Here is a 17,768-nt window from a genome sequence, read left to right as displayed (position 1 = left end):
TTTACAGGCAGGCTGTTATGTTATATAGGAGCATAATAGCTAAAGGTTGCTTCTCCAAGTCCATGCCTTATAGTTTTGGGTCTAGCCTTAGGAACCTCTAAAAGACCATTTCCAGAGGGTCAGAGAGCTCTTCCCAGGCACATACCCAGGCAGCATATCAGATGAATAGGCAGGTGCAATTCCATGAATAGATTTAAAAACCAGCAGAAGGACCTTTAAAATCAATTCTGGAACAAACGGGCAACCAGTGAAGTGACTTTAAAATGGGTGCGATGTGTGCTCTCCGTCTGGTCCTGGTCAGTACTTAGAAGCGTTAATATTCTGACCGAGATGCATGGTGAACTGAGAAATTAACGGAGAAAAAAAACACACACGCCAGGGAGGAGGGGGCGCGTGCACACACACACACACACACACACACACACACACACACACACACACACACACACACACACTTGAAAGCAATGATGCACTTTATGCACAAGTTACTTATTCTGTGTTGCCCTTTGGAGGCACTGCTGAACTATATAGACGCACATTTTACCTTGTACTTTTTTCTTGTACACTGTATACTGTATATATGTTTTTATACTTTTTATACTTTGTCTCGGAATGTACCGGTAGTGTGCTTCACTGCCTGTCTGTTTGTTTTTACGTTTTGTGTGAGGACTGAGGATGACATTTTGCATCTTTGCTAAATCCGGTGGATATACGTTGCATTTGGTTGTAATGTTCATGAATATGCTTGTCCCGTCGAAATAAACATATAAAGTAAAGTAATAACAATAAAAGTACAGTTGCACTGCTAAGTTAGCACGGGTGAGATTTTTGAGTGGTGCAACCACTCAAAAAGCTATGTGTGTGGGTGGCTGGCTGGCTGGGTATGAGCATGAAAACAGCATGGTTGTTTTTCACCACCTGTGCACAACACACACGCACATATTAACTGTATATATGATGATTTTGGGTGTGCCAGTACAGTGCCAGTACAGTACAGTACAATACAGGGTACAGTAGAGGGAGTAACTTTCATTTCTCAACCGTGGTCCTGTAGGTCTGGAACTTCCGGGGACCCCCACACGCAGTTGCACCACTCACTTCACACGGGTGTGATTTTTTTTATTAACAGTTAACATTTAATTACTTAGCCATTATCACTACACTGCATTGGTGACCGCCGGCGCCAGGTGATGATTGTGTCGTAACTGGGTCAAAGCAGATTAGCAATTGCCAGCACAATTCCTGCACAGCTACAATAACGTTTGCCCCATTATCAGCAGTTTCATCCAGAGACCACTCTTGGAATGAGCAGGGAAGAGTATTGACCAGATTCTGGTGTGAAAACTGTCTCAGAGCACTTCCCAGTTGGGAGTGTAACGTGAGGCTCAAGTAGGGCATCATATTTACACTGGACCCGCATGTCCGTTGTAGCAGAAAAATGTCCCACTTATTCATGGCCGGGTTTAAAGTGGAAAGAGTGCCCTGTGCATAAAATGGCAAATGGCTCAGGGCCCATAGCTGTGCACATGCACACAGTTTGGCACGAGCCATAATCTGTCCGTGCAGTTATTTGGTCTTCTTGGTTATACGCTTGTTTAAGTGCATTTCATGAATGGCTCTTTCTGAAATAAACAGGTTGTGCCTGCCTGGGCAGTTCATATACTGTACGCTTTGTTGAAGGACTGAATCATGGCTCAAATTGATGGCTTGTTTTAAGTGCATACCACTTTTTTGCTGGACTGTTAGCATTTAGTCACTCTGGCCAATTGTCTCGGACGTAATGCTGAGCTTGTGCCTCATCGAGTGAGAAGTACAACGGGTGCCTTTCACTGCATCGTATAAAGTGCTCCTAAGATGCGATGCTGGATTTGTCATGTTTCCTCGCAAGACATTGGATTAATATGTATGTGTATGCGCATACATGTCAAATATGTGTATATGCTGTTTTGCCTTTTATACTGTGTGTTTGCTTTACCTATAATTGTGTGTGTGTGTGTGTGTGTGTGTGTGTGTGTGTGTGTGTGTGTGTGCGCGCGCGTGCGTGACATTGCAGGGAGTTTGGCCGCTGGAAGGTGAACAGCCTGGCCCTAGAGAGACAGGAGAACAATGGCTTTGCCCTGCCTCTGGACCCCGAGTTCCTCCACACCATACGACAGCTGGGCAGGAGGCCCAGTCTCATCGCCATCACTGACAGTATCATCAGGAAATACGGAACCCACTTCCTGCTCTCCGCCACTCTGGGGGGTAAATAAATAAAGAAGAGTGAATTTGAAACTAGTTACTTTACTCGGCTTGAGCGCGTCAGGATAGAAAGGGAATGTTGTTCTAGCGAGAGGCCGGAGCTGGGAGACCAGCTAGCCCCTCCTATGTCCAGCTTTGAGGGTTTGTGTAAAGACAAATATTGTCCTATTAACACAAACATCGAATGCCATTGACAATGAATGACCAGCTTTGAGTGTTTGTGCAAACACAAACATTGCATGAACACAAACATTGATACGAAGCTGAGGACGCAAATTCAAATTGGCCGGAATGAGATGATGTGTGATGATAAGAACGCCCCTCACTTCACACGAGTGTGATTTGTTTATACAACACACATAGTAACAGTGAATCTGCAATGAATGATTGCCTCCTGTGACGTCATGTGGCATCCACAGTGGGAAGCACACAAGTGGGATTTTTTTAAATAGTCGATTAAGTGTTTAAACTGATTTTTATGCTATATTAACTAATTATGCTGGAGACCCCCTGGAACCTCCTCAAGAACCACTGGGGGTCCAAGGACCGCTCTTTGAGAACCACAAACCTACGCAATGTCAGTGCTCACTGCTTCCCTTCTGTCTGTGTGCCTGTGTGTGTGTGCACTGGCATTTACAGGGGAAGAGTCATTAATGATCTTTGTTGACAAGCGGAGGTTGAGCAGGACGGCTGAAGTGAGCGAGGCCAACGGAACAGCTGTGACTCTGGAGGCTCTGCACCAGCTGGCCGCCTCCTACTTCATTGACAGAGAGACCACCCTGCGCAAGCTGCACCACATCCAGATCGCCTCCACCGCCATCAAGGTACAGCGCAGCACGTGCCTCTCTGTCTATCTGTCTATCTGTCTGTCTGTCTGTGGCCCCAAAGAACTTTGGTTCTAGAACTGGTTCCGCTCTAGATTTTTTCAAACGTTGGGGCTTTCAAGGAACCAGCGGCCATTTTTGAGGGGCGCTAGCCCCTTCTATACACAGGTTTAATGTGTATCTTTAGTTCAATGTTTTGTAAACGCCATTGACAATGAAGGGAAAATGTACGTCCTAATGTACCTCATTACGACCCGTGTGGATCTGGAGAATTCTACTGAGGGTTAGAAGAACTCTGCTCCGCGTCGTGCTTTATACTGTATGCCTCCTGTGGCTTATTGCTTTAATATATCTCTCTTGATATCAAAGTCATTTTCTTGTATAGTATGCATTGCCTGTCCTACAGTAGCCTGGCCATTTGCTAAATGCACAATAGCTTGGGTTACAGTTACCGGTACTTTAAAGGCAGGGAAGCCATAAGGCTGCAAATAATACATCCAATGGCACTGTACTGTAATTTTGGAATGTGACATTTTTATATTGAACAGATCGTTACAGTTTGAAAATGCTACAGTTTGAACAATACCAGATGACGACTTGCTTCAACTCATGCATCGAGACATCCGAGACACAGTGAATGCAATTCAAATTAGCCTATATTGTTTCTGCAGCATCCTAATGTTAAATAGTGTAGATGAAAAGCAGAAACAAAGTGTGTCTATCTCCCTGTTGAGAGTTTCCAGTTGCAATAGTATTTATTTACGCACCGTCTCATTTCGTGTAATTCATGTCCCCATACGTTGCAGACGGTTTTGGCATAGAATTAACATCCTAATGTTAATTAATTTCTGCGTTCTTTATACACATCCAAAACATCAGCTCCCTTGAGATTCCTACTGTATGTGCAGTATGTGAATAAATAATGGGCCTTCCCTTGATATGAATGTGTATAGGATTTATAGAAATATATGTTATGTTACGTTGTTGTATGTTGCTTTTTGGCGAAAACAAGCTACATTCAACTGCCCATTACTATTGAATCCAGTAGCGTATGCAGGAATTACAAGTTAGCCAGGCAAAAAGATGACCCCCCCCCCTCCACACACACACACACACACACACACACACATTTTCCCCCCCTATTTAACAACATGCTTCATTGTCGTAATGAGGGAGGCGCGTGTGTGTGTGTGTGTGTGTGCGTGCGTGCGTGTGAGGGAGGGCTGAATGTCACTGACAAGCCACAACCCGCGACTCGGGGAAAAAACCTGCAACACTGGAAAAGAATATGCTAAAAGTCGCGGAAAATAAGCGTACTTGGCTTGAACACAAAGGTGTATACATTTGCATGTCTATTAGGGAGGGTCGTGCCATGGAATGGTAGAAACCGTAGATGAGCTTTAGTCTTGCCGCCCGCCAATGCTACGTTAAAAATGTCTTTATATTCTTTAATCAATGTTTTGATATGATCGAGTCGATAACGGTCTCCCGTTAGCATCCCAGTGTAAAGTGCGAGACTGGCCGGCGCCATTTTAAGATGCGCGTGCATCCACTTGCACTGTATCTCCAAATCGGCGCAATGAGTCGTTTCTGGTCAAAACAAGGTTTTTCAACTGCCCACAGCTGCCCACATACTCGGACGGGTTGTTTCTGCACCCAGCGAGAGAACAACAACCGGGCAAGACAACACACACACACACCATTAAGTCAGCGTAACATCTGGTTACGGATATTTGGCTCTTCAAAATAAGAGTTTAAAGGGGGGAAACCTTGGCAATGCGCGTTAAATAAATACATTAATCCTGGTGGGGGAGTTAAGACATAATTTTGGAAATTTCCTTTTTTGTATCGATGGCTCCATTTTCAAACCTGAGCTACTAGATCAGCTATTTCCGGCAAATGTTCGCCAGAATAGTCTCTATGGTTCATGTGGTTAAAAAGCTCAAAACCTGTAAGAAGCGGTCCTGCAGGTGCTGTTCTTACATAACGAACTAGCATCTTCGACGAGCAAAATGAACACGATAGTCGATAGGACACTGTTGCGTATAATATTTTGAGACATGGAGTAGGGCATTTGAGGAGGCTCAAAAGAACACTAGTGTTTATTCCAACCCCCGTTATTTCATAGATAGTTTATATGTTGGCTTTGGAAGAGACATACAGTAGTTTCCATGGATATCAAGTTTTGTGCCAATGATCCCCCTGCATCTTTCGCTTCTCAATGCCTTCAGGGTATGACCATTCATCACTCTGTCAGTTGTTATCAATTGGGAGAACGAATTTAATCTCCTGATTTTGCCCTTCGCACCACAGGGAATATATATTTTTGGCAGTCAGAGGATATTTGTATTCACACGTGTGACTGTTTCTTGTCGCGGACTAGCGGCGACGATAAGATTAATACATTGCAGTTTGAAATAAAGTCAGCGACCCATAACAAGCACAAAATAAACTAGTTTGTCATTCATCCAATGCCCTTCTTACAGTATGATATGTGATGTGAGACGGCACCATACTGTATATGCCATGGCACATTTTGATATGGGGTGTTATGAGATAGGATGTGGTAACATCTGATTTCATCCTTTTTTTCCCTCCTCTGCACCAAGTGTCTTTGCCATTTGAAAATAGCGATGGCTCACACGTGTTGTGTTGCAGCATGTAGATCAGCTATTTTCTTCTTAATGTTAGGAATTTTCTAGATGTGTTTGTTTGTTTTAAAAAGATGTAGGGAAAATAAAGTGGGACCCATAAAATTTGGTCCACGAGTCCCACAAATGGGTCCCGACCCACTGTTTGTGAAACAGTGACGTATACACCTCAGAGCCCACCACTGCCCAAATGAACTCATTCTCCTCGTTGGAGAAGGTGCCCCTGTTATTATCCCTATACCTAATAGAGTGTCACAGTCCCCTTCCGCCCTCTTTCAGGACGACGAGAATTTCCCATAAATCTTTCCCATAGACGTTTCAGAAAGTATTTAGTTAAATAAATACTTTCTGAAACGTCTATGGCAAAAATATTCTGTTCCGGACCGGACTACAACGCTCTATATAGCCAAATTCCAATACCCCAAATCTCGGCCACTCGCTCACTCGGTCACTCCAGTATGGCAAATTATGGTGAAATTGGTGAGCTGCTGAAATATGACTTCACACAACTTACATGGAGGTCTTTAAATACTTGGCCTGAATACCGCTAGGTTGAACTCTGCTAATAAACAAACTGCAACGATTTACATTCGGACACTGGCGATTGTCTAGACTATTGTCACATATTTCAGCAGGTCACCAATTTCACCGTAACACCTCCATGCTGCAGTGAGCGAGTGTGAGTGAGCGAGTGGCTGATATTTTGGGTATTGGGATTTGGCTTATGCACGTCTCTCATTCATTTCTCTGTCACAAAGCTGAACTGCAGTCGCTCTCATTCAGTACAAAAGCTCCGCTGCACCACGGGTCAGGTCCTGCTGAACTTGCTAGATTTTGTTGTTTTAACAGGTTAATAGGGACCCTATTTTACCCGATAAGACTGTACGTATAGCCCTGTATCAGCGGTTGTGTGACTATATGTTTTGATGATCTGATGGCCAACGGGATTCTGCAATTATCTGCATTTTGAGATCGTGAAGCGAGGTAAGGTTTTAGCAATCGAGTGCTGCAGTCACTTAACAGCACAATAACAGACTCTCCGGAGAAAATTAGAGAGATCAGTATTGATTTCAGCCATCTCGATGGTGTGACTAAAGCTAAAAAAACTTGCTTGCATTTTCCCGAGCCACAGTGCATTTGTCATGGCCGTACCCTCAGTGATGTTCCAACTATACAGTCAGTCCATCAAAGAATGAAACCCTAGATTTTCTAAAGCGAATTGGCCACGTGAATCCGGGCTGCTTTGGCAGCGGCACTAGGCCGAAGTGCTGCTCGAAAAACACTCTCATCTGAGATGAATAGAGAGAAAAAGACCTCTCAGAGTTACATTTGTTTGTGTGGCGTTTTCAGGTGACCGATGTAAAATATGCACTGCATCAGCAGCCTTTAAATCAGAACAGAACTTTACCTCATGCCGATGAAGATGAATAGCATAACAGAAGCTGGCTTTAAATGGAGCATGGGTTTAACACATTTATTCAGTTTGGCCGAATATTCCGTCATATAAAATCCAATCGTATATGCATCCGACGGAATTCTCCGCCATATAATGCCCGGCAGAGAATTTATTAAGAGATAGCATAATTTTAAACGGAAGAAATGTTTGGCCTGCTGGCAAAAAAACAAAAAAAGAGAAAAAGATTGAGATACATCGAGGCAAAACGAAGAGGTTGAAGGAAGAACCGTGCCGGTACATTTACAGTACGCATGCATCAGCGTGATGAATCATCGCTTCAATTTCAATCATTTCTTTTCGAGAGCCCCCCCGCTCCATTTGTCAGCCATTTTGGGGTATGAGTTAAGGTGTCGCGTGCTAATGAACAGAAGACGCGTGAAGAAGACAGACTTTGCGCCGTGGGTAATGAAGGGGTCTTTAGCTGAGGGGAGAGGACAGGAAATGCTACATCAATCAAAGGCTGCTTACCTATGATCTACAGCCCAGGTTTGTCTGTGTTAAAGCTTCATTACAGTGAGCTGCTGGGTGGAGGAGAATTATCATTACTGGGGGAGAAGAGAAGAAGTGATGATGATTGCTTGACCCAATTTGCTGTGCCACGTCGTCTTATAAATGTTCAGTCGGTACACGCTTCATCTGACGGCAGAATAGAATAAAATGTCTTTGGACTGAAGGCTATAAGAAAATCAGATAATGGCTCCTTAGATGTGACGGCGGGAAGCGGCAGCTTGCCGCAGTTGTGATTGCAGGATAAACAAACAAATGGAAAAAAGAAGCACTCTCCGTCCTTCATTTCTCACGCCGATGAATAATTCATTACATACTGTGTGTTTGTCTCTGTTATATTTTCCCATGCATAGGAGGAGGCCTTCGCTATGTTTCACCAGTTTCAATTGAAACGGGCCTCCACGCTCAGGGGAGCCTCGGAGCTCCGACTGACTGTCAGGCGTCAGTCAAACCTCGGCCACCCTTGGCTCTCGCTCTCTCTCTCGCTCATTTGCTGCCTTTCTCTCTCGCCCGATGTGTGAATGTGTGACTGTGAATAAGTGTACAGTATTTGTAAAAATGTCGTTTTAATGTGGGCACCCCCACCAGTTCATTAAGTATGCCTGGTTTGCCTGGTAGGTGGTGATGGGTGGTGATCCACCTGAACTGAAGCCGCACCCACAGCTGTAGTTGTATGATAAAAGGGAGTTAGGGGAGGGGCCGATAGTGTGATGTCACTATATTACTGGTTTTTTCATTGGCACGTTTGACGGTGAAGGTTTCAGGCTCCAGGAAGAAACCCTAAATACAAAGGGAATCATTGCACATAACCATACCAAGGGGTCTAATGAAGTACTTTCACCTCTTAAACACATGAAAAAGGACACTCCATCTTCAAGTTACACCTTTTCCCTGTTAATAACCTGGGTAAAATGTGCAGCATTGGGAGGTAAAGGGGAGACACTTTATGAGGAGAGGTGTTGTTGCTGTGAAATTGTCGAGAATAATGGCCGCACGAGATATTTAAAAGTCAAAACTATTTGTACTCCTGCATCAACAGAAGAATTATGTCATAGGTATATGGGGCCTCCAGATTCCTAAGTGCCTTCCGTTTGACTTTCCACTCCTGCGTAGAGTTCACCCTTCCTTCCAGGAGATCCATATCTTTGGATTTCTTAAAGCTAAGTGGTCAAAGATGAAGGAGATTGAGATAATTGAGATTTTGTGTCACTGAGTATACTGTAAATTAGATTAACCCTTTTTGGACTGAGCTCGATTAACATTTTTCTGAAAAACCCATGTTTCTATGTCAGTGGTGCTCAACCTTTTCCATGTCAAGGGACCCCCAGAATTATCTCTATTGGGCCACCGACCCAAATCTCAAAATATGTAGTTCCAGGGACCCCCCAGAAGCCAATAATTTAGTTAAAAATGTTCGCTCTGAAATATATATTCAAAGATTTGCGCCACATTTTCACCCTTCCACGACATTTGCAGACCTACAAGCTCGTAGCGCGCCACTCGGTGGCGTGCTATGAGCTTGTAGATCTGCTATTTTTCAATAGCTAAAGCATAACATAATGCTTAAAAGTTAAAACACCAAAAGCGGTTCCCGCCCAAAATGGGTTAAGGCATCAGATGAATTTAACATCTTCCAACCAGGATGTCTCCTTAATTTGTAGCCGATACAAAAAGACTAGGGTTAAGAAAATGATTGCAGAAGAAAAATAAAATGATTGCAGAAGAAAATAAAATGATTGCAGAATCAGAATCTGCAATCATTCTCTCTCTGTGTGACTATAGCTTAGTTTACCCCGTAAGAAAGAAAGAGAGAGAGAGAGAGAGAGAGAGAGAGAGAGAGAGAGAGATAAATAAAGAAAGAAGCTAGTACAGTATCAGTACAGTGTCAGTATAGTAATACAACTTTCTACTTGTAAAGGTTCCCGGTTGCCTAGCTCCCCCATGGCTTATACTGTGGTCCCCCATTTTCTCTTCGGTACAAAAGATAATCTTATTCTGATGCTATTTTCTGCCTTTCCCCCCCCCCTTCTTCATATTTTTCCTTACCCGATAAGCTGATCCCTAGCTCGATGACATTAGAGAGTAAGCCAGTGCAACAAAGTGGTTTTAAAACATGCACTATAGAATCCTCAAAGAAGGAATAAACATGCGGAAACATCTCCGATGTAAATGTGGATTTGCATGTCATCTCCTGTGCATTGGTGATTAACACATTTAGGACTGAGACAGATACTATGAATTACTTCTAAATCATTTTTCTGAAAAGCTTTCTGGAAAAAACTATGTTTCTAGATCAGTGGTTCTCAAACTATTTCATGTCAAGGAATATGCAATTGGCCGCCGACCCCCATCTGTTATTCCAGCCCCCCCCCCCCCCCCCCCCCCCCCTCAGAAGCAAAGATATGAGTTCGCTGTCAGATCTACAAGCTCGTAGCGCGGCACTCAACAGCTGAGGTTAAAATAATAGTTAAAGTCGTTAAACGCTAAAGTGACGCAGAATGCGTTCCCATCCTAAGTGGGTTAAGAAAACAGGGTGGTTCTTCGGGTGCAGAGAAAGCAAAGGCAATTTTGAAATGAGCAATGATCCTCATGAAACATTAATGTCATTTCATACCTTTTTTTCCCCCCCATTTCTTCTCGCAAGCAGGAATTGCAGGCATTTTAAAGTCCATTATCACTCAGGCATCTGACAACGCTGGCTCACTAAGTGGCTCATTTTATGCTGCCCCTCCTGGAAATATGCATAGGTGAAATTAACAGAAACGATGAAACTTCATTTCATGCCTTTAGTATTATTACAATATTAACCCATTCTGACCGGGCACCCATTTTGGTGTTAGCATCATGTTATGCTTTACCTATTGAAAAATAGCAGATCTACAAGCTCATATCGCGCCACCGAGTGGCGCGATACGAGCTTGTAGGTCTGCTATTTTTGAAAAATTCGAAGAACGACTGACATTTTTAGAATCTGATCTCAGGTCAGAATGGGTTCATCAGACCAGTGTGTGTCCAGTGGAAACCTCGTATGAATCTGATCCCAGGTCAGAATGGGTTAAAGACACAATTTTTTGGATGGTGCGTGCGTGCGTGTGTGCGTACGTGACTGTGTGTGTGTGCATGCGTGCGTGCGTGATGACAGTACCACTGTCGCTTTCTGATCACCTTCATACGGCATGGATTGAAATTGGAAAATAGTAACAGTCTCCCAATTAGTTCCCCAAGCAGAGTAAGAAAGCTATATTTTCAAGGTGTCTTGTGTTTGTCTGAGTCTGAAAGAAACGTTTGACATGAAATGGATCACGAGTAGGGAAAGTGACAAATCAAACAATGATAGAATGTGTCACGTCTGCAACGTCAGCAGACAAAATAAGTGCTTATTCTAGGAAATCTTTTAAAGTGCAATTACTGGTCCCATTAAATGCAGCTGTGGGTTTTCGAACACAGTCAGCGCAAATATATTGCACTCAATTATGGCATATTAATACTTCCCCACAACACCCACCCCCAGACAATCAATCTAATTTACATGACTCCAGAATATCTTGGACGTCTTCTCGGTTAGAACAAAAAGGTGACCTGCTATAATATGCTGAAATGAAAAGATATTTCTTTTAATATGACAATTTGACATATAAGATATGATTATTCTTTTTCTTCCTAAATTGGTTTCTAATAGAGTGGGCTAAACTTTGAACACATGGTCCGCTCCACTGGGTTCTTGTTGCAGATGGCCTCATTGATATGCATAGAGAAGCCATCTTTAGATTTGCATTCGGTCCATTTTTCCCTCTAAGTTGTACATCTGTCTGTGTTAGAAATTAATAACTTTGAATCCCTGTGGAGGCTGCTTGAATTGTAATTAATTGTGCCGACTAGTCTACAAATAAAAGAGGAAATATCTCAAGTCTACTCAAGTCTTCTCTCAGCTCGCACACACACACACACACACACACACACACACACACACACACACACACACACACACACACACACACACACACACACACACACACACACACACACACACACAGAGAGAGAGAGATTAATCGGTAAACACATCGGTATCAAATGATTTTAGTTGTTTTTAGATTAATCAGCATCGGTTCGATTAATCAATCAGATGAACCGGTCTGTCTTTATAGATAAACAATCCCAAAGTAACAGCTTGAACAGATCTACAAGCTCACAATATTAAATATAAAGGTAGTTAAGTTAAATCTCTGCAGTGCAGATACCCTGTTACATGTACTTTTTAGAATGTTAATTTTTCAATACAGAATAAGATCACATCGACATCTGCCGTGATCGGTTATCGGCCATAAGAGCAATTAATTTTTATCGGATATCGATATCGGCCAAAATGTCTCATCGGCACATCCCTACAAAAAAAAATCATTATGCCATCACATCCATACAAAATATCTTTACTGAAATGAGTAGTGTTATGTAACATCAATAAGGTGGGGGGGGGGGGGGGGGGGGGGGGGTAACCTGCAATCACAAACACCAACCTGTCCCTGTCTGCAGTACATCCTCACTAACCTTAAAAGTAAATGTTAAAAGACAGGCAACTTTTCTGCAGGCAGGGGGAAAAGTTACTCTCTTTCTGCTGGCTGGATCCTTCAGTTTCTGTCATTAATCTCACACTCGCGATATGGTTACTTTTATTGAGCCTCAGGGAAAATATTAAAAGAAGCGGCCCTGGCGTTTCAATATAATTCGCTGGTGACAGGGAAGGAGATGGATTCTCCCACGGGCTGGCAGTTTGTCTTCACTGGTGCCAGACGAGGCTAGATATACACGTATATGTGTGTTCTATATCAGGCCTTTGTCAAGGATGATTGAGATCTGTGATCGCACACACAATACAAACACAAAGTCAAAAAAGGAGCTTTTTGCCTTGATCTATTAATTAGCACAACTTTCAGGACAGTAATGATGGTTATAATGAATAAAGAATAGAGCCGACCAAATTGTAATGCCAGTTCATGCCAAGCAACAGTATGTAGCCTACTGTATAACATACTGTGTGTAATTGTTTTAGACATGCTTAAGGGGCAGAATTCTTTGCTCATTATGGGGGTAGCAGTAATTATTTTTAATGTAAAAATATTGCAGTATTTTTCAGAGATAAGCGTCATCATCTCGTGGGAATACTATCATTATCCAAGATCAGATACATTTTGAGATTTAAAAGGCACCAAAATGATCATTAAATAAATTCTTCTCAGATTCACTACTGCATTAGTATCATGCATGCAGCATGCTTATATAGTCAGAATGTCTTAGACCAAAAGCACTCATTAGGTTCCAAATTGGACACTGCTGTGCTAGTCTTTTGGAAAACGAAAACAGGGTCGACCCGCAGAAATGGAAAAGATACACAAAACTATAATTGCCCATGCCAAGAATGACGAAAGGAGAATTCAGAGCGCCAGGCTGTGTCTTGCAAGTCAAAGATTTTGACCCAGACATGATCTGTGACACACGGATGGCTACGGCGGCCTTGCCCAAGGATCAGAGAGACATGGTTCTCATGGGCATTATAAAGACGTGCATGAATGACTCAGAAATGACACGACTAAAAAAAGTAAAAGTATTACAGTATTTCTATATTATAAGACATTTGAGTACTTTTTCCACCACTGGTGTTCTCGAAGCTAGGTCTGTGCGTCGTGCACCATTAACAGAGAGAGGCAGCGTTACATTTTCCATTATCCTGGATCGCTTCAATGTTATTGTGTCGACCCCAGGACATGGAGACATACTGCAGGTTATTATTCAATGACTGTTAGCAAGTTTTTATAGACATCGTGTGTGCAATGCATCGAACGGATGCGGCTGTTTGGCGCTTCTTAGTTATAGCACTGTTAAGTGTGGAGAGGGCACGGAAACAGGTTGTGTGCGTGTATGTATATTTGTGGAAAATGGAAATTAGCTGATACAGTGGGCGGGCTTTAGACTGGATGTAAGCCCTGCACAGTAAGTAGAAAGGGACTGGCCTTAAGTCACACCACCCGTTAGTCATTGTTAGACATGTGCTGCGGGTTACAAATCACCCGTGGCTTCCTGAGGTTAGGGTTAGGTTAGGGTTTGGGATGAATGTCAGGCTACCAAATAGAAACCAGGCTTTCCACCCTGTCGGCATTCGTGTATTTCTTAACGTTGTGTTAGTTTGTAACAAAGTGCTTGTTTTGTCCAGGATCAGCAAAATAAACTATTCTGTATGACCTTTAATTAGTCCCAGGGAAGGTGCAATATTAAGTCTCAGGGAATATGTTGCCTGAGAATTTTCTTTAGCATGATGAGATTTATTTTCCATTATTGTGATGCTGAGCTGTGTTTAGAGCTGAGCTTTTACTTTTAAAGAATCAAAGTACATCGAAATGAAAACAGCAACATCATTGTCATTGGTTTGACCTCCTGTTAGTTCGGCCATTACTAACCCTATCTCTAACCTAAACATAACCGCAAGCACGGGAGCAGCGCATGTTCGCCAACCTTTATGCATGTTGGCCAACCTTAATGCATGTTGGCCAGACTTAATGCATGTTGGCCAACCTTTATGCATGTTGGCCAACCTTAATGCATGTTCGCCAACCTTAATGCATGTTGGCCAACCTTAATGCATGTTGGCCAACCTTAATGCATGTTGGCCAACCTTAATGCATGTTGGCCAACCTTAATGCATGTTGGCCAACCTTAATGCATGTTGGCCAACCTTAATGCATGTTTGCCAACCTTAATGCATGTTGGCCAGACTTAATGCATGTTTGCCAACCTTAATGCATGTTGGCCAACCTTTATGCATGTTGGCCAACCTTAATGCATGTTTGCCAACCTTAATGCATGTTGGCCAACCTTAATGCATGTTCGCCAGACTTAATGCATGTTGGCCAACCTTAATGCATGTTGGCCAGACTTAATGCATGTTGGCCAACCTTAATGCATGTTGGCCAACCTTAATGCATGTTGGCCAACCTTAATGCATGTTGGCCAACCTTAATGCATGTTGGCCAACCTTAATGCATGTTTGCCAACCTTAATGCATGTTGGCCAGACTTAATGCATGTTTGCCAACCTTAATGCATGTTGGCCAACCTTTATGCATGTTGGCCAACCTTAATGCATGTTGGCCAACCTTAATGCATGTTTGCCAACCTTAATGCATGTTGGCCAGACTTAATGCATGTTTGCCAACCTTAATGCATGTTGGCCAACCTTAATGCATGTTGGCCAACCTTAATGCATGTTCGCCAGACTTAATGCATGTTGGCCAACCTTAATGCATGTTGGCCAGACTTAATGCATGTTGGCCAACCTTAATGCATGTTTGGCAACCTTAATGCATGTTCGCCAGACTTAATGCATGTTGGCCAACCTTAATGCATGTTTGCCAACCTTAATGCATGTTGGCCAGACTGAATGCATGTTGGCCAACCTTAATGCATGTTGGCCAACCTTAATGCATGTTGGCCAGACTGAATGCATGTTGGCCAACCTTAATGCATGTTCGCCAACCTTAATGCATGTTCGCCAACCTTAATGCATGTTGGCCAGACTGAATGCATGTTGGCCAACCTTAATGCATGTTGGCCAGACTGAATGCATGTTGGCCAACCTTAATGCATGTTTGCCAACCTTAATGCATGTTGGCCAGACTGAATGCATGTTGGCCAACCTTAATGCATGTTGGCCAACCTTAATGCATGTTGGCCAGACTGAATGCATGTTGGCCAACCTTAATGCATGTTCGCCAACCTTAATGCATGTTCGCCAACCTTAATGCATGTTGGCCAGACTGAATGCATGTTGGCCAACCTTAATGCATGTTGGCCAGACTGAATGCATGTTGGCCAACCTTAATGCATGTTCGCCAACCTTAATGCATGTTGGCCAACCTTAATGCATGTTGGCCAGACTGAATGCATGTTGGCCAACCTTAATGCATGTTCGCCAACCTTAATGCATGTTGGCCAGACTTAATGCATGTTGGCCAACCTTAATGCATGTTCGCCAACCTTAATGCATGTTGGCCAGACTTAATGCATGTTTGGCGACCTTAATGCATGTTCGGTCGACTAACAGGACTTCGGATCTATGGGCAGTCCCCCAGTTAAGCTTTTAAGGTTACATAGAACTGTACTGTTTTACTATAGGACTACTATAGGCCTACTGTAGCCAGTAAAAGCTGGTCCGTCTGATCTAGTGTTGTCAGCTACCACTTGTGGGGGTGGTTAGAGTTTGGGAGTGATTAGGCATGGAGAGGTGTTAAAATGTTTTGAGATTTATGGTCCAACAAGTTTCAAATGGTCTCCCTCAAATATCTTTCAATTTCAATGCACGATACATCATATGAAAGCTTAAATGAAAAATGACCAATGCTCCCTTGTGGCACAAAGCACTGTAGCCAGTCACCAATTACTCATACTTTAACTGCCCTGCACTGTCTGCCTGTCTGTTTTAGGACAGATCTTGTTCTGAATATATTGTTGAAGCTGCAATGAGCATTCCAAAACTTTTAATGAACTACTAGAAAAGTGTGCTTCTCAGAGCACAGATCTCTGCCAGGCTGGTTACCTACTCAGGGCTGTTATCAGCCGACAGGACACTACTACAAGGAGTACAGGACAGCTACAGTCAACATTTCTGTACAATTGTTTAACTTAAGTTGGTAAATAAACAGCAGTTATCTCTGTGTCTCGTCTGTGTCTCGTCTTCCTCTGATCCTCTCTCTCTCTCTCTCTCTCTCTCTCTCTAGCTCCCTCTCACCCCCTGTCAAAAGCATTGGTTTCTGCTGCATTTTAAGCTGTCAAAATCAAACCTATATGCTACTTATATGCGCAGCGACGTTTCACTTGACGTTGTCCAATAACAATTTATAATCTCAACCACAGACAACTTATGTGCCTAAGAAATACGTATTGCCAGAAAATAGCGCTGATGAGAAAACTGTGAAATCAATTGGGGCAGTGCAGGCAGGGCATCAATTAAGGCCATGTGGCATCTATATTTGTATATATATATATATATATATATATATATATATATATATACTTTTTTCTTTTGAGGGGCAAACGGCCAAACAGAGGGCCAACGAGGGCCATGGCCGTCGTGAAATTCCTGCCCTGGTACGCGTGGTAGCAAACATGTGTTTTGTTAGAAAACTCAAAATGGCGGAAATTCTAGTCAGGTGGAAATGTGTGTGGCCTACAGTATATGGGTTGAGTTGTGTCATGGACCAAGGAATCGATTTATTGGTTGTACGACCTACCCACAAACAGCATCTTACAGCATCGCCATGAGGTCGATTAGAAACATTTGTGAGATTTGTGAGAGTGTCTTCACGACGCGCAAAGTTTCAGGCAGTAAAGCGGCGCTCGAGATTAGCTGTATACACAAACACACAAACACATCCCCGTTCAGGGCAAATCTGTATGGAGGTGGTATCACCACAATGATTGTCCAGACTGGATTGGACAATAGATTGTACTTTGGACGTGAAATTGTTACAATTACCTTACAATGGACATTAAACTAGCTTTACAGCACTTCATTCATGGGCATGGCCTGGCCCCCAATTACATTTTTGAGTTATTAACCCCCCTATGAGCCGGTGCGCACCCCAGTGTCCTCAGGCAGCAAGAACCTGGTGGTTGCTCCTCGGTGGAGGAGGAAGACAAAGGGGTGACTGTGCCTTTGCTGTCAGCGTTGCTCGACTCTGAAACAACCTGCCCAGCTCAGGCTTGCTAAATCTGTGTCTAATTTTAACTTAAATGAAATGAAATGATGGACAAAGCATTGTAGAAATGCCTTTCCATAATTTATATTGTGAAATGTAATTCTTTGTTTTATTTCTTAGTACACTTTATACAGTAATAAAAACATACTTTCTGTCCTTGACAGCCCATACAGTACATCCAAACAGAAAAGTCCTTGTCTGATTGCATTAAATAACATTAAACTCACTTTGCCACTCACTTTATGCATACCCTCTATTTATGTTATATGTTTTTAATTCTGATGCTGATTTATTTTTCTTTCGTTTTATGTAAAGCACAGAAGCACTTGGTAACCTTGTTTAGA

The 17,768-nt window shown here is 42.8% G+C and overlaps 1 protein-coding gene across 1 annotated transcript in view; it reads left to right on the top strand.

Moving 5' to 3' along the window:
• The window catches only part of brinp3a.1 (bone morphogenetic protein/retinoic acid inducible neural-specific 3a, tandem duplicate 1), a 58,838-nt gene that overhangs the window by 24,109 nt on the left and 16,961 nt on the right, over positions 1-17,768 (top strand). The window contains exons 3-4 of the mRNA XM_080770662.1: positions 2,054-2,244; positions 2,881-3,065. Coding sequence (XP_080626788.1) covers positions 2,054-2,244; positions 2,881-3,065 — 376 coding nt within the window. The remainder of the gene's footprint in view (positions 1-2,053; positions 2,245-2,880; positions 3,066-17,768) is intronic.

The sequence above is a fragment of the Protomyctophum bolini genome (genome assembly GCF_963924005.1).
Source record: "Protomyctophum bolini genome assembly, chromosome: 8".
In the NCBI taxonomy this organism is placed as follows: Eukaryota; Metazoa; Chordata; class Actinopteri; order Myctophiformes; family Myctophidae; genus Protomyctophum; species Protomyctophum bolini.
This window is presented reverse-complemented; position numbering and strand designations above follow the sequence as displayed.